This window comes from Salvelinus namaycush, chromosome 20, assembly GCF_016432855.1.
Source record: "Salvelinus namaycush isolate Seneca chromosome 20, SaNama_1.0, whole genome shotgun sequence".
NCBI lineage: Eukaryota > Metazoa > Chordata > Actinopteri > Salmoniformes > Salmonidae > Salvelinus > Salvelinus namaycush.
In genome coordinates, this window is record NC_052326.1 from 11,670,235 (window position 1) to 11,696,750 (window position 26,516).

At 42.7% G+C, this 26,516-nt stretch overlaps 1 protein-coding gene across 1 annotated transcript; it reads left to right on the top strand.

The window, feature by feature from the left end:
- LOC120065029 (rho-related GTP-binding protein RhoA-D) lies at window positions 1-26,259 on the top strand. Its single transcript, XM_039015681.1, has 5 exons — window positions 1-149; window positions 16,033-16,190; window positions 18,285-18,405; window positions 22,912-23,042; window positions 24,123-26,259. The coding sequence occupies exons 2-5, from the start codon at window positions 16,035-16,037 to the stop codon at window positions 24,294-24,296; spliced, it is 582 nt and encodes a 193-aa protein (XP_038871609.1). The 5' UTR covers window positions 1-149; window positions 16,033-16,034; the 3' UTR covers window positions 24,297-26,259.
- The last annotated feature ends 257 nt before the right edge of the window (window positions 26,260-26,516 follow it).

Below are 26,516 nucleotides of genomic sequence, written 5' to 3' on the forward strand. Positions count from 1 at the left end.
TGATCGGTGGGAGGATCCTATGTTTGTCTGTCCTGTTTCTTAGCACCCTCTATGTAGGCTAATTTACCGAATACTGCAGCAAGGGTGTCACGATCCAGAGAGAAGGAAGGCAAGTCGGGAGTAAAATCTGAACAGCGGCCAGAAGAGAGGTAGTTTTTTTCGTTGAAATATCATGTTCAATTGTTATAGTTAGCGGGGTGGACTAGGATTGTCCGTTTGGAAATAATTGATTAGGCCACTTTGCTTCGGGCCGGGAAAGTAGGTGGTGGCTTGTGGCGATAGTTAGTCAATCGACAAGTTAGCCTATGTTTCTTATTTCTTAGATTTAGTTTTAATCTATTCCTGGGTATTCCAGAGCGACTCATTATTGTACCACGGCCCTTTACCGTTTCACTGATTTCGATGTAATTGTTGATACACTGTTGCTTCATATGCTGCGTTTGTAACCAAGTGGGAGGTGGGAATTTACCAGTTGTGAAATCATAAATACCAGTTGGATGCATTCACTGGTATTTATCATTGAGAAATGCTGATTGGCCAACAAGCTGTTAAAACATAAACAAAAAATACATCTATCGTGTTTGTTAACAAATTTAGTGTTCAGATAGCAGCTTGTTTTTATATTGCTTTGTTGCATTTAACTGCCGAAAAGGCAGTTATCGAGGTCATATCCTGAATTCAAGAGGTCAACGTGCGGGAGAAGTGGGAGTTCAATATGAGTTTGCCACTAGTAATTACGAGTTGGAGGGGCGTTCGAGTTGTTTTCTCCCAGTCGTATGTGGTAAATTCATACTTCTCACTTGGTTACGAATGCAGCATATGCTTAGGCTACTGACGGAACTCAAAAGCAGCAACCTCGCTAATCAGTCTTTGAGAACAAGTCCTATTTTTTTCATATTACACTGATGTTAATTTGAAAGGTTTCAATAAACATTTTTTTTTAAAGCGGTGAACTTAAAACACGCAGGCCCTGTCGAGTTTATTTGTTGTAGGAATTGAAATAATATCTCTGGGCGGTGAGGAGTTTGTCATTTCTGAACGAAAGGGCGTTTGAGTTTATTTCAGCCGGGAAGAAATTAGAGGCATTTCCACAGCCTACTAAAATTGGCAGAAAAGTATTACACCACCCAATGTTCTGTTTAATTTCTTGCTATTGTTTGTGTTCTGAAATCCGTAGTTTTTGATGACTTCATTTTGTGACGTCGGCCCTCCAATCTGCCCACACTAGTTGCTGCTCTACTCAATCGTAAACCGTGGAGTTGAGTTGGCTAATGCCACGTTCACAGGCTAGTCGGAACTAGGAGACTAGTTGATTAGTTGAATGTGGCAGGTGTATAACTACAACCAGTTAGCAAGTCGGACATTTCTGAGTTTCCTAGTTCGACAAACACGTGAACGCGGCATTAGTCATGGCTAAGGGCTAACGCCCTGTACAAATCGTGACGTATGTACACCATTTATTTAACTAGGCAAGTCAGTTAAGAACAAATTGATATTGAAAATGAGCTACACTGACCAAATCAGGACGACGCTGGGCCTATTGTGCGCTGGCCTATGGGACTCCCAATCACGGTCGGTTGTGATACAGTATGGATTCGAACCAGGGGGGTCTGTAAGTTCTAGCTCAAGAAAGAGGCCAGAGTTCCCGATTTGGAATTCTGAGTTTGATAACCATTCAAAATGAATTTTCCCAGTTGGAGAAATCCCCCCCAGAGTTCCCAGTTCTCTTGAACGCACTGTAGTCAGAAGTCGGAGGTTTCCCATTTAAGAGTTCTGAGTTCCCAATTGTTTTAAATGCGGCATCTTGCCCCGCTACTGAACAGACAAGTGTAGTGTAACACAAGATGGGGGAGAGCCTGTTTCTCGTGAGAGATTGCATTTATTTTAGGAGATTGGAAAATATGACCTCTTCAATTAAGACATGATAAATATATCATTTCAGGTGATAAAACATATTATGTTAAGTTAATTTCTCTAAATTTATAGCAAGTCAAGCTACCTAGCTAAAAGCTAGGCTAGGTTGAAGATACTGTACCACTGTAGCTAGCGTCCTCCACCTAATACTTATCAAACAAGGTCATTACCGTCATAATATTCGTAAACGGGAGTCAGTCATATAATTGGCTTAGCAGCCAATGTGTATTATTTAACATTGCTATTAAAATAGTACTTACTCACTTATAGGAATGGGTAATTGTTTACAAGTTGCTAGCTATCCCATAAAGCCACCGCCGAAAACCTCATTTTCTGTGGTTGGTAACTTCCCGGTCTTCGACGGACTCTGGCTGGACTGAAGACGACGCAAAGTTTAAAAAAATATATATATAATAATTTAGGCATGTAGAGTCCGTCTCGCAACGGAGCCTTCAACCGCAAGGGGGCGTTGCGATACAACTCCGTTGTGGACGTCCCCATTGAAATGCATGACATCTGGTGCAATTTAAGAACGCTTACGAGTAATGTGAACAAGGTTTAAGGCTGGGACTGTTCTGGGATTTGGAAAGGAATGTAGGCTGTATGCCTATGCCCTCTTCCTGAAGAGTAGAGCTGTAATAGAAGGCTTGCAGAGCTGACCTGTTGGTCCTGTTTGGGCTGCTTTGCCTGAGTTGAGTGAAAGTGACATAACTGCAGTAGCAGAGATGTGGCATGGCTGGCTGTTTTTAACTATGCGCGTGGGACCGTGTTGCATCTAAATTATGGAGGGTGTTGCCGGTTTATAATTAAGGCATATTTTGGCGTATGTTAGCTGCCTGTCAGTTAAACTGCAAAAGGGATACCGAAACTAAAGGTGGTGGTTAAGTTTATGTAATAATTCTGAGTGGTTAAGGTTTGGGATAGGGTAAAAAAAAAAAGTGGGCCTAGCACTGGGATTGGACCCGCTGCGCTAGCTCATCGCAAGCCTACTAGATGATAAAAGGTGCTTGTTGCCCCTAGTGGAAGCTAGGAAATTGCCATCGAAATAAAATGATACCCCATGCCATAATTTCAACATTTTAAAATGTCTAAATACGCCTTAATCAAGTTTAGCCTGGGTCTCCTATTTTGAAATATCAGCCTGCTGCATCTCCACATGTGGGATGGCCAATGGCATACCTTTTAGGGTCGCCATGTCCTGGACATCTACCAACCAGCACACTTTCTATTAGAGGTCGACCGATTAATCGGAATGGCCGATTTAATTAGGGCCGATTTTCAAGTTTTCATAACAATCGGTAATCAGCATTTTTGGGCACCGGTCACGGCCGATTACATTGCACTCCACGAGGACACTGCATGGCAGGCTGACTACCTGTTATGCGAGTGCAGCAAGGAGCCACGGTAAGGTGCTAGCTAGCATTAAACGTATCTTATAAAAAATAATAAATCTTAACATAATCACTAGTTAACTACACATGGTTGATGTTACTAGTTTATCTAGCTTGTCCTGCGTTGCATATAATCGATGTGGTGCCTGTTAATTTATCATTGAATCATAGCCTACTTCGCCAAACGGTTATTTAACAAGCGCATTTGTGAAAAAAGCACTGTCGTTGCACCAATGTGTACCTAACCATAAACATCAACGCCTTTCTTAAAATGAATACACAAGTATATATTTTTAAACCTGCATATTTAGTTAATATTGCCTGCTAACATGAATTTCTTTTAACTAGGGAAACTGTGTCACTTCTCTTGCGTTCTGTGCAACAGAGTCAGGTTATATGCAGCAGTTTGGGCCACCTGGCTCGTTGCGAACTGTGTTAAGACCAACTTCTCCAAACGGGGGATGACTTAACAAAAGCGCATTTGCGAAAAAAGCACAATCGTTGCACGAATGTACCTAACCATAAACATCAATGCCTTTCTTAAAATCAATACACAGAGGTATATTTTTTTAAACCTGCATGTTTAGTTAAAAGAAATCCGGGTTAGCAGGCAATATTAAACTAGGGAAGTTGTCACTTCTCTTGCGTTCATTGCACGCAGAGTCAGGGTATATGCAACAGTTTGGGCCGCCTGGCTCGTTGCGAACTAATTTGCCAGAATTTTACGTAATTATGACATAACATTGAAGGTAGTGCAATGTAACAGGAATATTTATACTTATGGATGCCACCCATTAGATAAAATACGGAACGGTTCCGTATTTCACTGAAAGAATAAACATTTTGTTTTTGAAATGATAGTTTCCGGATTTGACCATATTAATGACATAACACACAGAAATACGAGCCTTATGTTATAATTAAGTCTAGAATTTGATAGAGCAGTCTGACAGCGGTGGTAGGCAGCAGCAGGCTCGTAAGCATTCATGCTCTTCCCTGTGCTTCAAGCATTGAGCTGTTTATGACTTCAAGCATATCAACTCCCGAGATTAGGCTGGTGTAACCAATGTGAAATGGCTAGCTAGTTAGCGTTTCAATCGGTGACGTAACTCGCTCTGAGACCTTGAAGTAGTTGTTCCCCTTGTTCTGCAAGGGCCGTGGCTTTTGTGGAGCGATGGGTAACGATGCTTCGAGGGTGGCTGTTGTCGATGTGTTCCTGGTTCGAGCCCAGGTAGGGGCGAGGAGCGGGACGGAAGCTATACTGTTACATTGGCAATACTAAAGTGCCTATAAGAACATCCAATAGTCAAAGGTATATGAAATACAAATGGTATATAGAGAAATAGTTAAAAACTACAACGTAAAACGTCTTACCTGGGAATATTGAAGACTCATGTTAAAAGAAACCACCAGCTTTCATATGTTCTGAGCAAGGAACTTAAACGTTAGCTTTTTTACATGGCACATATTGCACTTTTACTTCTTCAACACTTTGTTTTTGCATTATTTAAACCAAATTGAACACGTTTCATTATTTTTGAGGCTAAATTGATTTTATTGATATATTAAGTTAAAATAAGTGTTCATTCAGTATTGTTGTAATTGTCATTATTACAAATGCATTTTAAAAAATCGGCCGATTTAATCAGTATCAGCTTTTTTTGGTCCTCCGATAATCGGTATCGGCGTTGAAAAATCATAATCGGTCGACCTCTACTTTTATCTTGTCAGTCTCACTATCCCTGAGCCTAATGCTAAAGCATTTAATGGTAAATCAGTGTCTGTCTTCTGTTGTACTATTTCCACCAACTTCATGTCTTTGGATTGATAACAAAATGGCCATATACCGACCAATCCACTTTGTTTTCTCCTCATTTGAACAGGGCAGAGAATGTATTGCTCTTAAAAGGATCAAATCTGTCCGCCATTGCTCTTATAAACATTGATTCTTGAATGGAAAGGAAATTACAAGGATAGGAATTTGCTTTTACACGAGTTTGTAATCCCAGAAGTGGGTGTTCGATTCTTACATCAACGGTTCCCCGTAAGCGAAATGGGCTTACACTGTATTGAAATGGAGGTGAAAGAACCAGTATGTGTATAAAATGTACGCCCCAAAAATATGGGTGACATTGTGAAAGACCCATTCACCGACTGAGAATGAAACAATGTATCATTTCCAGTCCACATATTATGCTAATTTCACACAGAGCCAGGATTCCTCTCTAACCATGAGGACTACCATTACACTGAGAATTAACTTAGGTGAAACTAAATAGCCTTGTCTATGGCAGCCCTGGGAACTATATGGCCAGACGAGGTACTTTAACTATGCTTGATTGAAGATGGAAAACAATGTGTGTTATGAACCAATGAGCCTAGGCCTAAATCCTAAAATCATTAGGCCTAATAAGCTTTTTGCAAATACATTTCAAGTTACAGTAGCGCTTAGGCCCATAGCAGTCTCTCGTTACTTATAAGTCGCTCTGGATAAGAGCGTCTGCTAAATGAGTAAAATGTAACATGGTGATTATCCTCTTGAGAGAGAACAAAGTCTATTGCCATACAAACTCTAGTGATAGATGTGACTGGTCCTAGTTACACTGATAACCAGTGGTGTTGGCATGTGTAATGTGACATGTGATGGGTAGTTATGGTGGAGCCAACCTGAGTCATTGTGTGCTCTCTCTCTCTCTGGTTCAAACAGCAGCCACAGTTACTGCCAACCTGTGAACTTTAGCCCATTTCTCAGATATGCTCTGTAAAAGTGACCCAAGGGTTGGACTTTAACATTGAGAAGGCAACAATGGTAGATCTGGTTTTACTTGCCCAGTATTTGCAAGTGAAGAAATAACGCAGGCCACTGTACAAATATTTACAAAATAACAAACGGCTTTGATCAAAGACAAACTGAATGAATCAAAATAAGTAGAGCTCTATCAAAGAGAACCCGGGCTTCAAGTATGCCTGTTAACCCGGCAGCATGCCCACCTGTTACCTGTCTATTCAACAAACAGCAGGAGTTTAAATAGCCCTTCCCATAATGTAACAGCCAATGAGAAACAGCCATATTAGATCATGTTCAATTAACAATGCATGAATTTCAAGCTACAGACGATGAACATGCATTAATCACTACAAGAACACATCAATGAAGGTGCTGCACATGCTTTTAAGCATAAATACCGCCAGGGATATAAATATGTATGCCAACCCGGGATAAGCTACTACCTACCGCATTACCTGTACCATTCATTAACTGCGCTCTGGAACGTGTCTGCCGGTGAACCCTACAATAAACGAGGAATGCATGGTAACCGCAGACATTTCTGATGATCTACCTTCACGTTTAATTGTTACACATTATCCCAATGTACTACAGTAGTGATGTTTGATCATCAATGGCATGAATAGAAAGACGGGCTATATTGACTGGAAACGCACGACAAAAACTTTTGTCGCCAAACCGTCTGCTTCCAAACTCTTAATACGTGTTTTTTTCCCTCTCTTTTACGTCAACTATCAGCATATCGGGACTACAGCAATACAAATAATAAATGTGCTTCTCATCATGAACCAGTTGTCATCTCTGGTCATTTATAATAGGCTTAGGTGACCGAGGACATGGGACAATCGTCTCAAGCTCAGAGGTTAAATAAATTTGTTTTGCCGTCACCTCAACTTTAATGCTTGTCCCACCCACACAAAAAACATGCAGTGAGTGTACCTCATGTGGTCTAGGCTGTCTTTAAAAAAAAAATATATATATATATATATATTTAACCAGGTAGGCCAATTTGAGAACAAGTTCTCATTTACAACTGCGACCTGGCCAAGATAAAGCAAAGCAGTGTGACAAAAAACACGTGGGATAAACAAACGTACAGTCAATAAAACAATAAATAGGCCATAGTGGCGAAGTAATTACAATTTAGCAATTGACACTGGAGTGATAGATGTGCAGATGAGGATGTGCAAGTAGAAATGCTGGTGTGCAAAAGAGCAGAAAAAAAACATATGGGGATGAGGTAAGTAGTTGGTTAGATGGGCTATTTACAGATGGGCTGTGTACAGCTGCAGCGATCGGTAAGATGCTTGAAGTTAGTGAGGGAGATAAGTCTCCAACTTCAGTGATTTTTGCAATTCGTTCCAGTCATTTGCAGCAGAGAACTGGAAGGAAAGGCAGCCAAAGGAGGTGTTTGCTTTGGGGATGACCAGTGAAATATACCTGCTGGAGCAGGGTCTTGCTATGGTGACCAGTGAGCTAAGGCCGAGCTTTACCTAGCAAAGAATTATAGATTATCTGGAGCCAGTGGGTTTGGCGACGAATATGTAGCGAGGACCAGCCAACGAGAGCATACAGGTCGCAATGGTGGGTAGTATATGGGGCTTTGCTGACAAAGCGGATGGCACTGTGATAGACTGCATCCAATTTGCTGAGTAGAGTGTTGGAGGCTATTTTGTAAATGACATCGCCCGAAGTCAAGGATTGGCAGGACAGTCCGTTTTACGAGGGTATGTTTGGCAGCATGAGCGAAGGAGGCTTTTTTTGCGAAATAGGAAGCCGATTCTAGATTTAATTTTGGATTGGAGATGCTTAATATGAGTCTGGAAGGAGAGTTTACAGTCTTGCTGGCAGTGGAGAATGGATTGTGTACATTTTGGTACAAACCCTTTCAAATTCAAAATGTCAATACTGACTGATGTAGTCAAACACGTTAATCTTTCCAGTAACATTTTAATTTCTATGACTTCCAGACAGGATACAAACCAAGTTTCTCTTGAACTGTGAGGGTTTTATTTGTGTTTAGTAAGACTACTAAAGTTCCTGAACTTGCTGGTGAGATTTCCTAATCAGGAAATGACCTTTTGATCATGTCAGCTGACTTAAAATGCTGCACTTGTAGGCTACAATAAAAAACCTCTCACACTGTAGCTTGTTGAGAGAGATTATGGCCTGTGTTGTTTTCACTTATATACCACTCCTGAAGTCTCTGTTTGGTCATCACATTACAAAAGGTGGATATATTTTCCTTTAAGAAGCTTTCCCCGGGTGTGTGTGAACCCATACTCCCTGTCTCCTGATGTGTTGTGTGGTTTATTGTTCCGACAATAGACCGAGAAGCTGCCCCACCCGACCGTGCCTGGGTCACTTTTCTCTGTACTCACTGCTCTGGTTGCAAAACTTCCACTGGCTGACTGGTTTAGGCCTCTGGAATCTTTGGGAAAGTGAAATGTTAACTCGAAGTGGGAGGGTTGTTCTACTAGTATTAGATTCACTCTCGCACACAGTTGCGTCATTCTCCTCCTGTAAAATATACTGTATGTGTCACACTAGACTAGTGCTCCCGGAACAGGTCTATAGGCCTTGATATCCTGGTGGATGTTGGTTTATGCGTGGTTTAGTTTCACCTGAACTTAAATATGACCCTGCTTCCTTCTCTGGTCATGCATGATGTGTATTACCAAATATTAGGCTAGATGTAGGCAGTAGCGGGGGTAAAATCACTGGGGAAGCCAGACCAGGGGGGGAAAAGGCCATATTACAACCTACGTGTGGTGATAATTGCGTTGTTTACTCTATAACCTGTTAGTTCATATGCCTTGCCACTGTGATACATAGGCCTAAGGCCAAGACAATAGTAAGACAGGGGCAGAATAAATTCAACCACACCTTTTTTGTTTCGGCACAAAACCGGAGAGAAACCTCTGTTCGGTGAAGTTCACAAAGCATGTTGCATGTAACAAACAGTTAGTTACGTGACCTACAGCATGGTCAAGCTAGTTAATGTTCCCAACATGTTTGTACTACTAAACTATTGATTTAGAACCACAGAGAGTTACCGCAAGTAGCAAAGAACAGGAGCTTCCTCCACTATTCCAACACCATTTCAACATCATCAAATCACCTCTGCTTAGTCTAATACAGTGACAACTAAAATAAACCAAAAACTATTTAGTCCAATCAACGTAAGCTAAATATGATGTGGCTGTCCATGCTTCTGGTGTGTTTGTGTGTGTGCGTGCACATTTGTGCAACTAGAAAAACATGTTGACTCACCCTACTAGAGAAACGCCAATGCCATCATCTTTCATGTTGCCGAAACGGTCTATGACTGTCATACCATACACACTTTTATTTTTTGTTGTACTACGCTACCTGGCTAAAAAGCTTGTTTGCTAGCCCAACTTCATTTTTGCTGGGCAACATTTGCTAGGTAACATTAGCCTTCTACATATTTAACCTCCATTCTTTCAAGCCTGGGGCCCAATGTATAAATATATGGTTTGATCAGAATCCACCTTATAGTCATTGGCCAGTACGGATAATTGAGTAAAACCACAAGTCCAAATCCCTATCTCCATCCAATTAGGAAATGGACAATTTTAGCTAGCTATCCACCGGACAACAACAACGAGATGCAACAATTCAAGTTGTTTCTGTCAATTACTTATTGCTCTTGATGAAATGTGATTGGTGCGAAGCCAAATCCAAACTGGCTTCCTTTGACAATTTTTTTTTGAGTGCACCAGGACCATTCACAGTCGAGCTCACTCAATTTATCTCAGTGCTGATTGGCTATTATTTAATACTTTTTTTTATCAAGGTAGGCCAAATGTTTGCTAGCTTCCCTTGCATTCAATGCTACAGGCGGCAACAATATCATACTCTTTTTGACCAGACATTATCAGATAGCCAGATGGCTATATCAGATGGCCTACACATACAGTAGGGTGCTGTTTCGCTTTTTCTGGTGAGATGCATTCAGCCTCTTGCAAATTGAAGGAAGGAAAAAAAAATATCATTTAAATATTTCTTCAATTTTCTAGAGGCTGAATATATCTCACCAGAAAAAGTCTGAGTGAAACAGTCAAATGTTTGGACACCTACTCATTCAAGGGTTTTCCTTTATTTTTACTATTTTCTACATTGTAGAATAATAGTGAAGATGTCAAAACTATGAAGTAACACATATGGAATCATGTAGTAACCAAATAAGTGTTAAATAAATCAAAATATATTTTATATTTGAAATTCTTCAAAGTAGCCACTCTGCCTTGACAGCTTTCCACACTCTTGGATTCTCTCAACCAGCGTGATGAGGTAGTCACCTGGAATGCATTTCAATTTACAGGTGTCCTTAAGTTATTTTGTGGCATTTCTTTCCTCATTGCGTTTGAGCCAATCAGTTGTGTTGTGACAAGGTAGGGGTGGCATACAGAAGATAGCCCTATTTGGTAAAAGACCAAGTCTAGATTATGGCAAGAACTACTCAAATAAGCAAGAGAAACGACAGTCCACCATTACTTTAAGACATGAAGGTCAGTCAATTCTGAAAATTTCAAGAACTTTGAAAGTTGCTTCAAGTGCAGTCGCAAAAAGCGTCAAGTGCTATGATAACTGGCTCTCGTGAGGACCTCCAAAGGAATGGAAGACCCAGAGTTACCTCTGCTTTAGAGGATACGTTCATTAGTTACCAGCCTTGGAAATTGCAACCCAAATAAATGCTTCAGAGTTAAAGTAACAGACACATCTCAACATCAACTGTTCAGGGGAGACTGCGTGAATCAGGCTTTCGTGGTCTAATTGCTGTAAAGAAACCACTACTAAAGGACACCAATAATAAGAGACTTGTTATTGGTGTCATATGCTGAGATAACAAATGCTCAGCATATGTGGGAACTCCTTCAAGACTGTTGGAAAAGCATATTTTGATTAAACTTTTTTTTTGTTACTACATGATTCCTTATGTGTTGTCTCATAGTTGTGATGTCTTCACTGTTATTCTACAATGTAGAAAATAGTAAAAAATAAAGAAAAACCCTTGAATGAGTAGGTGTGTCCAAACTTGACCGGTACTGTATATTTTAGTCTCTCTGTTTCATTGTCTTCTTTGGGGGGGGGGGGGACCTGGCATCCATGAATACGTATGTATACAAAACATTAAGAACACCTTCCTAATATTCCTTTTTGTACACTGTAGATGCATAAATTCAAGTAGTTCTTCAATGCTGAATGTTATATACTTGGAAAAGTAGCTTGTTTTGTACCTTAACAGCCTCTTTCTTGTTTTGAGAAAGTGTCTTTTACCAACATTTACATTTGAACTGAGAATAACAAACCGCTCCAAGTGTTATGGCCTCCTCAGTCAATATGGTATTAACGAAGGTCTACATATCTACATGTAGAGCTGGATATTTCTCCATGGTATGTTAGTTGAATTAAAACATGGCTGCCGTCCCAGCGACTACAAATATATTTCTGTATCATTGTGTTAAAAATATATATTCAAGGTTACACATTAGGGCTGGGAATTGCCAGGGGCCTCACGATATGATATCACGATATTTAGGTGCTGATGCATATCATATTTAAATTCTCACATTTTGATATGTATCTCACGTTTCTATATGTATTGCGAATCGATACTGCGACGTTGATGTGCCAAACATATTTCTCAGTGTATAAAATATATATACAGTGGGGCAAAAAAGCATTTAGTCAGCCACCAATTGTGCAAGTTCTCCCACTTAAAAAGATGAGAGGCCTGTAATTTTCATCATAGGTACACTTCAACTATGACAGACAAAATGAGAAGAAAAATCCAGAAAATCACATTGTAGGATTTTTACTGAATTTATTTGCAAATTATGGTGGAAAATAAGTATTTGGTCAATAACAAAAGTTTATCTCAATACTTTGTTATATACCCTTTGTTGGCAATGACAGAGGTCAAACGTTTTCTGTAAGTCTTCACAAGGTTTTCACACACTGTTGCTGGTATTTTGGCCCATTCCTCCATGCAGATCTCCTCTAGAGCAGTGATGTTTTGGGGCTGTTGCTGGGCAACACGGACTTTCAACTCCCTCCAAAGATTTTCTATGGGGTTGAGATCTGGAGACTGGCTAGGCCACTCCAGGACCTTGAAATGCTTCTTACGAAGCCACTCCTTCTTTGCCCGGACGGTGTGTTTGGGATCATTGTCATGCTGAAAGACCCAGCCACATTTCATCTTCAATGCCCTTGCTGATGGAAGGAGGTTTTCACTCAAAATCTCACGATACATGGCCCCATTCATTCTTTCCTTTACACAGATCAGTCGTCCTGGTCCCTTTGCAGAAAAACAGCCCCAAAGCATGATGTTTCCACCCCCATGCTTCACAGTAGGTATGGTGTTCTTTGGATGCAACTCAGCATTCTTTGTCCTCCAAACACGACGAGTTGAGTTTTTACCAAAAAGTTATATTTTGGTTTCATCTGACCATATGACATTCTCCCAATCTTCTTCTGGATCATCCAAATGCTCTCTAGCAAACTTCAGACGGGCCTGGACATGTACTGGCTTAAGCAGGGGGACACGTCTGGCACTGCAGGATTTGAGTCCCTGGCGGCGTAGTGTGTTACTGATGGTAGGCTTTGTTACTTTGGTCCCAGCTCTCTGCAGTTCATTCACTAGGTCCCCCCATGTGGTTCTGGGATTTTTGCTCACCGTTCTTGTGATCATTTTGACCCCACGGGGTGAGATCTTGCGTGGAGCCCCAGATCGAGGGAGATTATCAGTGGTCTTGTATGTCTTCCATTTCCTAATAATTGCTCCCACAGTTGATTTCTTCAAACCAAGCTGCTTACCTATTGCAGATTCAGTCTTCCCAGCCTGGTGCAGGTCTACAATTTTGTTTCTGGTGTCCTTTGACAGCTCTTTGGTCTTGGTCATAGTGGAGTTTGGAGTGTGACTGTTTGAGATTGTGGACAGGTGTCTTTTATACTGATAACAAGTTCAAACAGGTGCCATTAATACAGGTAACGAGTGGAGGAAGGAGGAGCATCTTAAAGAAGAAGTTACAGGTCTGAGAGCCAGAAATCTTGCTTGTTTGTAGGTGACCAAATACTTATTTTCCACCATAATTTGCAAATAAATTCAGTAAAAATCCTACAATGTGATTTTCTGGATTTTTCTTTCTCATTTTGTCTGTCATAGTTGAAGTGTACCTCTGATGAAAATTACAGGCCTCTCTCATCTTTTTAAGTGGGAGAACTTGCACAATTGGTGGCTGACTAAATACTTTTTTGCCCCACTGTATATAACTCAACAATTTCTACAATTTTACTCAGATACAGTTCATATGAGGAAATCATTCAATTGAAATGAAATTCATTAGGCCCTAATCTACTGGGAAGCCAGGCCCAGCCAATCCGAATGAGTTTTTCCCCCACAAAATGGATTTATTGCAAACAGAAATACTCCTCAGTTTCATCAACTGTCAGGGTGGCTGGTCTCAGATGATCCTGCAGGTGAAGAAGCCAGATGTGGAGGTCCTGGGCTGGCGTGGTTATACGTGGTCTGCGGTTGTGAGGCCGGTTGGACATACGGCCAAATTCTCTAAAACAACGTTGGTGATGGCTTATTGTAGAGAAATGAACATTACATTCTCTGGCAGCACCTCTGTTGGACATTCCTGCTGTCATCATACCAATTGCACACTCCCTCAACTTGAGACATCTGTGACATTGTGTTGTGTGACAACTGCACATTTTAGTGGCCTTTTATTGTCCCAGCACAAGGTGCTGTTTAATCAGTTTCTTGATATGCCACACCTCAGTCAGGTGGATTGATTATCTTGGAGGAGAAGGAGAAATGCTCACTAACGGGAATGTAAAAACATTTGTTCAAAACATTTGAGAGAAATGTGCTTTTTGTGCATATGGAACACTTCTGGGGTCTTATTTTCAGCTCATTAAACATGGTGCCGACATGTTGCGTTTTAGGTTAGTCTATAGTTAATAGTGACCCGTCATGTGACTCATTCTCTGGATGTCTAGTGCAGTGATTTCAGGGAGGAACTGTAACTTCCTCAACTGAGAGACTATTTTGGCATACTTCACTCCATTTTGCCTCAGGAGAGGAGGATCAAGCTCATTTCTTTTTTTAGTAAATGAGTTTGTGGGTCATTACCCCTAGTGGAAAGTGGGATGAGTACGACAGGATTGATGGCTTATCCCTCTGTCACATTCTGCAGATGCCTCTGCTGTATTAAATTGGTGGCTGTCGCAATAACTTGTTGGGTAATTGTCTGAATTTGATGACGGAATAGAAAAGGGAGAGTACAGTGGCTAGTCTTCGTTCTACCGTGTTACTGATCCAGTGCATTGTGTTTAACACTAATTGTCAGCAACATCATACGCCTGCCATTTAAAAAGGTGTGGTGTGTGTGTTTATAATGGATGTTGTCTACATAGAAATATAAGAATTATAACCTTTTTTCAATACAAGATGTTCCTTAATGGCTGTTAGTGATTCCTGGACACTAAGGGCCCATGCATGCAGTCACTGTCTTATCATTAGTGGTGTGCAAAGAGGAGGGTTTTGTGTGTGTGTGTTTAGTCTTTGGCAGCACTCTCCTCTGCTCGACTCCATGGAGGCCTGTACAAATAGGGCAGCAGCCAAGGGCCCAGCCCCCCTCCCCACCACAGTAGCCCAGCACAGGAAGTGGATTGTTTTGTTTCACAGGGTGAGCTTCGGGAGCCTGGCTTGGTGCTCTTGCCTCCTCTCCCACTTGCTCGGCCTCAGTCTCAGGCCCATCCAGCGTTTTGGTCCTTCTCCTGTCCAGCCCGGTTTAGTATCTGCCTTGGGAGTTAATCTGTGGTTCACAGAGCTGTCAGTGTGGGGTGGGAAACCTCTGTACCTTAATACAAGTCAGTCATTAGATTAAATCTATTTTATGCTTCCCCCCCCCCCCCCATTATCTAGACATATTTCTTGCTTGTCTGAATCTTGTCTCTACTCAGCGGCATCTGGTGTCGTGTGAATTAGACTTGGTTTCCTGACAGCCAAGCAGGAGAGAACACGGGAGGAGAATAGAATTGTTTTGCTAGAAGGCAGCAATATGATGTATGTCCAATACTTTCTCTGCTTTCGGTAAAGGGGCTTTGTCAGCCAAGCCGTCAGGGTAGAAGCAGAGGAGGCAGCCAAATGACTATGCATAGCTGCTCTGCTTTCCTCAGGCAGCTACAGAAGCCTCGTTTATCAAGGACGTTTATCCCACACAGCACTGGGATCTGGTCAGCGGCAGGGCATCGCTCTCTCACTCTTTGTCTGAGTTATTCAGGAAAATCCTATACAGGAAAATCACATTATAAATAAAAATACCACATTTTCAAAAGTTACTCTATACCCTACTGATGAAATGTAGGTAACCAGGCAATTTAAGAGGGACAGAGAAGAAACAATATTGTTTGTAATAGTTTAAGGAAACAGCTGGAGTAGCACTTCCAGTTTCCCGGATGCCTTTCCGCGTGCTGCCTGCCTTTCCACTGACCGACCATAGTAGGAAGCAAGAAGGGTGGAGTCAGAGAATGGGCTGATGGAACACAGCATTCCTCCCTGTCCCAGCTTGCCTCATCTCTCGCTCTCCCCCCTCCCCCCCACCTGGAGATCAAACAGCCTCCTTCTAGACATGGGATGTCATGGTGTCAGTTGTCCAAATGTTTGTAAAAAATAAATAAACTAACTTTGTTTCGGGGGTAGAACAGAACTAAGCCTAGCTACATCTTGCTAGCTACATCTTGCTTCCTTATCACACTCTTATTCCCTCACGGGTTTCCCGGCTCTATTCTCTCGCTGAGTATATTCTGACTTTTTACAACCCAACGGTTATTAGGGTTGTCAAAGTTTTTTTTGAAAATCCAGTGACGTGACTGTAAAGTGTTCCCTGTTTTTCTCCACAGTAATGGCAGCCATTAGGAAGAAGCTAGTGATCGTGGGGGATGGAGCCTGTGGAAAGACTTGTCTTCTCATCGTCTTCAGTAAAGACCAGTTCCCCGAGGTCTACGTGCCCACAGTGTTCGAGAACTACATCGCTGACATCGAGGTTGATGGCAAACAGGTGTGTAGACTACCATCCAGGAAATACATTTTTTTTTAAATACAGAAATGATCCATACTTAAGTGTAAAGTCTTCATACACATGAACCAAACAGCCAACCCACACAGTAAACCTATATCATAAGGCTTTGGTTAACAAACGGTCTTGTTATGGAGTGACGCGGGGCTCTTGGTCATGGGGTGTAGCCTAGCTGTGTTCTGGAGGCCAGGGCCCCTCCACAGCAGATGGGATGTAATGTCAATGGGCTTTGTTCTCCTGTACTGACCAGCACAGGATCACAGCCTGGCAAAACAGGAAATGACTGTACTCCTGGGCTTCCTGCACCGACTGGGAACATGGATGTCCACTGGCAATCCCCCACCCCCTGAAGATAGCCCCTCAGCCCGATAAACGGCTCTCATTTCCTGCTCTGGGGGAGCTACAGGCAGGTGGGGGAGGGGTTGATGTACTGTTGTCTTCTGTACAGGAAATACACAGTCAGGGATCCAAGTGTGCTTGTTGTGCATGATGGATCATGCCACCTCCCAGCCCCCCATTCAGCTTAGCTCTCCCAGGGGACTGCGCCCCCAGAATTACCCCACTTTAATTTGGTGTGGATAAGATCAGTGTTCTCAGTATATAGTCGCCACAGTCCACATTTTAAATCTTATTTTCCTTCAGGGAGAATGGTAATCTCTTTCTCTCACCTTCAGTGGGCGGGGCCGGCCCCAGTTCTAAATATAGCCCTTTTTTTGTCTTCCCTTTTCTTCCCAAAACCTTGTGCTGTGCAGTCAGTCAGTGTGTCCAGAGGGGATATGGCTCCTAACCCCATTGCTCATGCCAGGAGTATGTAGCCTCCCTCTCCCACCCGCCCTACAAACCTCTGCCATAGCTGCTATTTTGGGATGGTTGAATAATGTGTGTACTGTAGTCATACATTGATCTACTTTCAAAGTTATGTTACTATCCTTTTAACTAGATGTATGAAGGACAGGCTCCTCCTCTCAAAGACATTGGACTTTTTCCCCCTTTTTCTCTCTCCAAATAGTGCTTAAATCATGTATACAGTGAAAGAGCAAGTTGTGGCAGAATATTATGATTCAGTTGTAGAATCCAGCAGACTAATGTAGTTGCTCTGGTCTACTCCCCTGAGGAACAGAAGGTATCTGGTTTGATTCTCCTTAATCACCTGATTTCCCTAATGGAATTAATCAGTGGTGTGATGGGATAAAGCCGCCATGCCTCCTCTCTGCATCCCTGTGAAAACCTGCCCATGGAATGAGACAAATGGCCAGTCGTTAGCTGCTGCACTGCTTTCTCTCTCTCCCCAAGGCCAGAGCTATGACGAAACCACTTCTAATAGTATTGTTCATCATCATGGTTATCACTGCTAGTTTCACGGCCGCCAAAGACGTTAAACTGCTACGACTTCACACCTAGAGTGTGTCAAACATGCAAATCTTACTCCAAATTCCTGCTGCATCACTTGAGAGATTTCTCAGAGGTGCAGGATTTCTGCATCCCAAATGACACACTATTCCCACTACTTTTGGCCAGGACCCAATGTGAACTATATAGGGAACAGGGTGCCATTTGGGAAGCAGCTTTTCTGTGAGGAACAGTGAAACTGAAACACTGCTCGGACTCATATTAGTCATCATTAGGTGTTTCTAAGGCATGACTGTTTCCAGTTGGAATGCTTTGTTTTGCTTGATTGTTTTGATGGTGTTTTACATTGACCTATGAGAACATGGTGTAAACAAAATTACAGCTCCGGGAATCTTGTGCCAGCACTTTGCTCCACTGCTTTTGGCCCGACACTGCCCAGCCCAGTCATGGTGCTCCTGACTTTGGTAACTAAAAACGGTATCACCATTATTTAGTGACCAAGGATGGTTAAGTGTTTTTATTTAGCTTTGTGTTTCTTTTTGCTCATCTGCACATGCATCTCTCCCAGCATCTATTGCTCAACATCATATAAAAAAAATAGGACTCAGGTTCTGAGAGAAATTTGCTTCAGAAAGATTTAGCCTTTTTTTATTTTTAAGAGCAGCCATTTTGACTATCTGCGAAGTCCTGACCCTTCCTCTTCTCTTCTTCTGTGGCGTGTTTTAGGTGGAGCTGGCGCTGTGGGATACAGCCGGCCAGGAGGACTACGACAGGTTGAGGCCTCTCTCCTACCCCGACACAGATGTCATCCTCATGTGCTTCTCTATCGACAGCCCCGACAGTTTAGGTAAATTACCAGAAGAAAAGCTTATTTCTAGTCCGGGGACACTCAGTTGCTGATTTCTCTGATGTTTTGATTTCCAACAGCCAACTGCACTTGTCTAACAGCTGGCTATGTCGTTTTAATGTGTTTTGAAACTAGCACAGTATCTAGCATGCTAAATGTGTTTGCTCAACTGGAAGTGACTGTGACCGTGTGTTTATCAGTTTTATACAGTGGATTTGGAAAGTACCCCTTCACCTTTTTCCACATTTTGTTATGTTATAGCCTTATTCTAAAATGGATTAAATCGTTTTTTCCCCTCATCAATCTTCACACAATACCCCATAATGACAAAGCAAAACCTGGGATTTTTTTATTTTTACATTTGGATAAGTATTCAGACCCTTTACTCAGTACTTTGTTGAAGAACCTTTGGCAGTGATAACAGCCTCTAGTCTTATTGGGTATGACACTACAAGCTTGGCACACCTGTATTTGGAGAGTTTCTCCCATTCTTCTCTGCAGATTCTCTCAAGATCTGTCAGGTTGGATGGGGAGCGTTGCTGCACAGATGTTTTCAGGTCTCTCCAGAGATGTTCGATCGGGTTCAAGTCCGGACTCTGGATGGGCCACTCAAGGACATTCAGAGACTTGTCCCGAAGCCACTCCTGTGTTGTCTTGGCTGTGTGCTTAGGGTCGTTGTCCTGTTGGAAGGAGAACCTTCGCCCCAGTCTGAGGTCCTTAGCACTCTGGAACAGGTTTCCATCAAGGATCTCTCTGTACTTCGCTCCGTTCATCTTTCCCTCAATCTTGACTAGTCTCCCAATCCCTGCCGCTGAAAAACATCCCCACAGCATGATGATGCTGCCACCACCATGCTTCACCACAGGGATGGTATTGTCTAGGTGATGAGCGGTGCCTGGTTTCCTCCAGATTGACGCTTGGTATTCAGGCCAAAGAGTTCAATCTTGGTTTTATCAAATCAGAGAATCTTGTTTCTCATGGTCTGAGTCTTTTGGGTGACTTTTGGCAAACTTCAAACGGGCTGTCGTGCCTTTTACTGAGGAGTGGCTTCTGTCAGGCCACTCTACCATAAAGGCCTGATTGGTGGAGTGCTGCAGAGATGGTTGTCCTTCTGGAAGGTTCTACCATCTCCACAGAGGAACTCTAGAGCTCTGTCAGAGTGACCATTAGGTTCTTGGTCACCTCCCTGACCAATGCCCTTCTCACCCGATTGCTCAGTTTGGCCGGGCGTACAGCTCTAGGAAGAGTCTTGGTGGTTCCAGACTACTTCCATTTAAGAATGATGGAGGCCACTGTGTTCTTGAGGACCTTAAATGTTGCAAACATTTTTTGGTACCCTTTCCCAGATCTGTGCCTCGACACAATCCTGTCTCGGAGCTCTACGGACAATTCCTTTAACCTCGTGGCTTGGTTTTTGCTCTGACATGCACTGTCAACTGTGGGACCTTTTTATATAGACAGGTGTGTGCGTTTCCAAATCCTGTCCAATCAATTAAATTTACCACAGGTGGACTCCAAGTTGTAGAAACATCTCAAGGATGATCAATGGAAACACGATGCTCAATTTCACATCTCATAGCAAAGGGTCTGAGTACTTATGTAAATAAGGTATTTCTGCTTTTTTATTTTTAATAAATGTACAAACATTTCTAAACTTGTTTTTGCTTTGTCAGTATGGGGTATTGTGTGTAGATTTGAGGAAAACAATTAATTTATTCCATTAGAATAAGGCTGTAACAACAAAATGTGGAAAAAGTGAAGGGGTCTGAATACTTTCAGAATGCACTGTATAGGGTGTCATGTGGGATAAATGATCTGCATGGACTTAATATGAACTCTGTGTAAGAACATGTCTGCTGAGCTCTTTCTCCAGTCAGTGTCCCATAAGCAGTGGTGATTTTAGCATGTAAATCTTAGTGGGACTATAAAATGTATGCATGCCAGCAAAGCCACTACACAACACAAAACTCTACAAAACTTACACTATAACAGTGACAAACGGTGCCCACAAACTGTTACCACCGCTACACCTGGCTATCAGCAGAGCCTCGTCGGGCAGCAAAACAGTTAATTCAGCCTCATTTAAAGCCTTTTAAAAAATGCATAAGCAGACAATGAAAGCTCTTACAATATTCAATGATTACTTTTCTCTAAAACAGTCTCTAGGCTACATGCGCACCACCAAGTCAGAACAGTTGGTGAAATTAAGAGGGGGAAAAGGGACCAAATGATTAGCGTGAGGCACATGGACTACTAACAGCTTACTACACAACATACACTTAGTATTACTTTTATAACTACAGTATACATATCTCCCTGGAAAATTACATAATTTATGCAGCAGCATACAATACATTTTTGGACTCAACTTGTGCTGTGCTCACTTCCTTCCAAACCACTCATTGTTGAATTTGCTATTTCCATCTTGCTGTGTAATGGCCGATGAGCACCGATACGTTATTTATTATTTCTCTTCATATGAAAAGGATTTGCCTATTGATTTGATTCATGATGACTGCTAGCTAGGATTTTGAAAGTATGACATTGACATAAGTCCAATCAAAGCTACTGTACATATGTGATTTGATGTAATTTTATCTGTGGCCAATGACCTTGAGCCTTCTTGGATGGGCACTTCTAATGTAACTATGTCAGCACAGAAAGGGATAGAATTTGAGGTCTCCCCTTGGACTCCGCCATGACGTAGTGTCCCAATGAGTGACAGAAAACCGAGCCAATCACGGCGCAACGCTCCGTATTTTCTGCTAGCTTGCCCCACCACAGAAAGCACCGAGTTAGGCTGAAACACCTGCATTTTGGAGCTGCCTTACTCAAGAAAACAAAAGAGACCATGTTTGTATGCGGCTTTATTAACTCAATGATATAAACTCAGCAAAAAAAGAAACCTCCTCTCACTTTTAACTGCGTTTATTTTCAGCAAACTTAACATGTGTAAATATTTGTATGAACATAAGATTCAAAAACTGCGACAAACTGAACAAGTTCCACTGACATGTGACTAACATAAATTGAATAATGTGTCCCTGAACAAAGGGGGGGTCAAAATCAAAAGTAACAGTCAGTATCTGGTGTGGCCACCAGCTGCATTAAGTACTGCAGTGCATCTCCTCCTCATGGACTGCACCAGATTTGCCAGTTCTTGCTGTGAGATGTTACTGCGCTCTTCCAAGGCACCTGCAAGTTCCCGGACATTTCTGGGGGGAATGGCCCTAGCCCTCACCCTCCGATCCAACAGGTCCCAGATGTGCTCAATGGGATTGAGATCTGGGCTCTTCGCTGGCCATGGCAGAACACTGACATTCCTGTCTTGCAGGAAATCACGCACAGAATAAGCAGTATGGCTGGTGGCATTGTCATTCTGGAGGGTCATGTAAGGATGAGCCTGCAGGAAGGGTACCACATGAGGGAGGAGGATGTCTTCTCTGTAACGCACAGCGTTATTGCCTACAATGACAACATGCTCAGTCCGATGATGCTGTGAGACACCGCTCCAGACCATGACGGACCCTCCACCTCCAAATCGATCCCGCCCCAGAGTACATGCCTCGGTGTAACGCTCATTCCTTCGACGATAAACGCGAATCCGACCATCACCCTTGGTGAGACACAACCGCAACTCGTCAGTGAAGAGCACTTTTTGCCAGTCCTGTCTGGTCCAGCGACGGTGGGTTTGTGCCCATAGGTGACGTTGTTGCCGGTGATGCCTGGTGAGGACCTACCTTACAACAGGCCTACAAGCCCTCAGTCCAGCCTCTCAGCCTACTGCGGACAGTCTGAGCACTGATGGAGGGATTGTGCGTTCCTGGTGTAACTCGGGCAGTTGTTGCCATCCTGTACCTGTCCCGCAGGTGTGATGTTCGGATGTACTGATCCTGTGCCGTTGTTACACGTGGTCTGCCACTGCGTGGACAATCAGCTGTCTGTCCTGTCTCCCTGTAGCGCTGTCTTAGGCGTCTCACAGTACGGACATTGCAATTTATTGCCTTGGCCACATCTGCAGTCCTCATGCCTCCTTGCAGCATGCCTAAGGCACGTTCACGCAGATGAGCAGGGACCCCGGGCATCTTTCTTTTGGTGTTTTTCCAGTCAGTAGAAAGGCCTCTTTTGTGCCCTAAGTTTTCATAACTGTGACCTTAATTGCCTACCGTCTGGAAGCTGTTAATGTCTTAACTACCGTTCCACAGGTGCATGTTTATGGTTCGTTGAACAAGCATGGGAAACGGCGTTTAAACCCTTTACATTGAAGATCTGTGAAGTTATTTGGATTTTTATGAATTATCTTTGAAAGACAGGGTCCTGAAAAAGGACGTTTCTTTTTTTGCTGAGTTTATATATTTACATTGTTTGCAAACTGATGTTACACATATTAATGCCAAATTAACCTGCAAAACAGGCAAGCCCCCAAATGTTAAAAAAAAAAATTGCTAAAAATGCGGGTGGGGCTCTACTTATCTACTTGCTTCTTGTTCCTTCTTCCTCTGGTAGAAAACATCCCAGAGAAGTGGACCCCTGAGGTGAAGCACTTCTGCCCCAACGTTCCAATCATCCTGGTGGGCAACAAGAAGGACCTGAGGAATGACGAACACACACGGAGGGAGCTGGCCAAGATGAAGCAGGTACCGTACCATAGTTCCATACTGAGTGTACTGCACAAAACCCTCAAACAGACCCCTAGGTACTGCTATACATCTGAAAGGGTTGGATAAAGTAGTCTGTCTAACCGTACACATCTAAAAAGTGTTGGATAGATATATGTGGCTGGTGTCCTCAACTAGGCCTCTGGAAGGGAGAACATTTAAGATGACAATTTGTCAAAGGATATTAGCATTCCCCTTTGAATTGAGTCATTGTTTCAGGATACGTGAGGCTTGATAACCAGCCAAACTAAGATGGTGGTTGAGTGACCAATGTCATCACTGACTAGACTGTGGAAAACTTTTCAGGGAAAGGCTGTTTTGACTCTTGAGTCACTGGCATCCCTTGCTTTCTTAGAAAAACATGTAGTTCGACAGGTCTGAAATGGCTGGGCCTGATGTTGCTCTGCCTGTCATGGCATGGGGGAGGAGCAACTGCTCCTAGAAGTCACTGATTAGCTTGTTTGTTTAGTCTGAAGTCTTTTCCTCTTCTCAATGCGGGTTCTAATGGACAGCAGACAGTACGCTGCATGACGGCATGCTCTCTGTCTGTGTGTGTCTCTGTGTAGGCCTACTGTCTGTGTGGTACTAGTCTCCAGGTCCAGTTGCTGATGATAATGGGGGTGGGGGGGGTTACAAAGCCCTCTGACTCTGTCATCCGTTTCTTTCTCTCACCGAGAGCAGGAACTGTAACAAAGAGGGTGTGAGAAAGGATTACGATCCCCACAAGTCATCACTTTTAAGTGTTTTAGCGTGATGTTAAAAGTAACATTGGTGGTGGCTATGTTGTACCCAGGCAGTGGAGTCATGCTATTTCCCAGGATTGATGTGTTCTGTGGTCAAGCATAAATATAGAGCAGGGGGGAGGTGATACAACCTACACACAGTAGGCTACATGTACTAGGATAAATACATTTTACATTGTGTTTTTATAGACTTGATGGTATTATAGTCAAGTGTCCCATGAATGCTGTTGGTAAATTCACACTGCTTAGGCTGTGTGTGTGTGTACGTACATTCATGGCCACACCAGTTTTAACACCCTGTCTGTTTACCCTGTAGGAGCCAGTGAAGCCAGAGGAGGGCCGGGACATGGCTAACCGTATCAGTGCCTTTGGCTACCTGGAGTGTTCAGCCAAGACAAAGGATGGCGTGAGGGAGGTTTTTGAGATGGCCACCAGGGCGGCACTGCAGGTGCGCAAGCGCAAGAAGAGGGGTGCCTGCCTGCTGTTGTGAGGAAGAGGAGGAAGAAGACCTCAGTCGTCAACTGACAAAACAACAACATATATATATATATATACGCAGGACTGACCTTTTACCAAATGGCATCTTTGTACTGTATCTCATTTCACGCTAAAGAGGTTGGTGGCCGAAAGTGCTGAACGTAAAATAACAAGGAAAAGGACTGGTCTGTAACACAGGTTATAAATTAGTGTTTAAACTTCTCAGCATTGTTTTTGTTTGTTATGCTTATTCCATGCAATGGGCACACTGTCTTTCGTCTAATTTTTTCCCCACAAGCGTTTCTTTTCCCTGTCGCTTTTGAGAAGATAATAAATGCACATGTATTTGTATGCAACATATTTGGCTGTCCTTCCCTGGGCCTGTAGAGTCGGTCCCCTGAGCTTGTGTTGTCAACATGCACACTGTTGGAATCAGGACTCACCTAAACTCTTGTTCATTTGTAACCCGTCCTGTCCGCTAGCATAGATTCTATGGTAAGAGGGTCTACTTTCCAGGGGAGAGGTTTTGCTCTTTAGAACCAGTGCCTTTTTGTTTTTAGTTATTTTTCAAGTCATTGCATACCACCAAGTAATGCTCCTCCTGACCTGTTGGGCAACTCACTATCAGGGGAGCGGAGGGCCTCCCCACGTTAATTATACACAGTATGTATTGTATTGCAATCCGAGCTTTGCTGCATGTAACCTAGGCTTTGAGGGCTGTCGACAACTAGCCGCAAGAAACGACTTCAGAGTTAATTTTACTAAGGAGAAAGCATCAGCTAGTCCGTATAGCATAACATAGTCTGAAATCAGTCCCCCACACGCACACACTTGGTAAAGGACTGGTAGTCAGAGCACCTCATGGCACTGTAACATGACCCTACAGATATGTGTGCAGAGAAGTCCATCCGCCCCCTCAAATAAGGTCTGGATTGAACAGCTGTTCCTCACAGTCGTTCTGTACAGAGAAGCTTGAATATCCCCACATAAACAGATGCTAACATGACTTTAAAGTACCACCACACCAGGATGTGACAAGTTAAAACAGGTGTTGCATGATGATTAGGGGAGCATGGTCTACAGTAGCTACAGTAGGTTTGTATGAGTTGACACAATCCTCTTTTTAGAATGAGAATGGCAATGTATTTGTCACAAGGCTGGAGCTACTGGGGTATGAGGGATATGGTATGGGGGGACTGACTGGTGGATTCTGCCTTGAGATCCTGTCAAGGTTGACTGGCCTGGAGATTTCCAGTCTGACTGCATTCTAAAGCAGCATTCTGAGGAGCCACATGAGTGTTTTTCAGTGCCTTCTCTTTCCTGGTAACCTGTGTGACTTTAGCGTTCCCCTCCCCGAGAGCTGAGCAGAGAGCCTGGACCGGTTGCTCAATGCCAACATGCCACAGCCAGTCAACTTTGACACCTCTGTCATGTTGCACAAAGCTCAGCACTCACTCGGCCATAAAGAATGTCAGGGGGAAATGATGCTTGACAAATTAAGAATTTCACTGAATATTTTTCCAAGGTACACTTTGCCACAGCGTTCCCCTAAACATACCTGGTTGAAACCCCCAGTTAGAATTTGATCATCCATAGATAAGATCTCTTCAGCTCGGTGGTTGATTGTATTTCATTTGAGGAAGGAAACTCCCAGTGTACTATGCCTGATTTTTCAGGAACTGGTTTGGTGCTATTTGACAAGGCAAGACCTGAAAACATTTTTTTTTTTTTTAGAGATACTTCTGTTGGCTGCCAAGAAAGTCCCCAAACAATTCTCTCTCCCTACCTGTCGCACAGCTAAAATGACGTGCTCTGCACTGTGTTATGTTAAAAGTAACGTTTGTAGGGTGTGCTACTGAGTTGGAAATTACTTTAACATTCGGACATGATTTCATGTCTTCTGTCATTTTTTTTTATATTACACTGCTGAGAACAATAAAATGCATCGGGGTTGCTGAAGTAACTGGTCAACCTAGGCTGTGGTTTTTGTTACCGTTTGTCATTTGACTTGATTTACGTAATGGAACACCACTGGAGCTATAGCATGCCTGAGACTAGCACTGGAATATACTGTATCCTGGCTCCTTTCGGTCTTTAGCTTTTTAAACCACCTATTTCCATTAAACTTTTTACTTGTGTCCATCATGGCTCCAACATTACACAACTCCAATATGCATGATCTCTCTTTTCTGTATTGCTTGGACTAGGTTAGACATTTCACTTGCATGGAAGT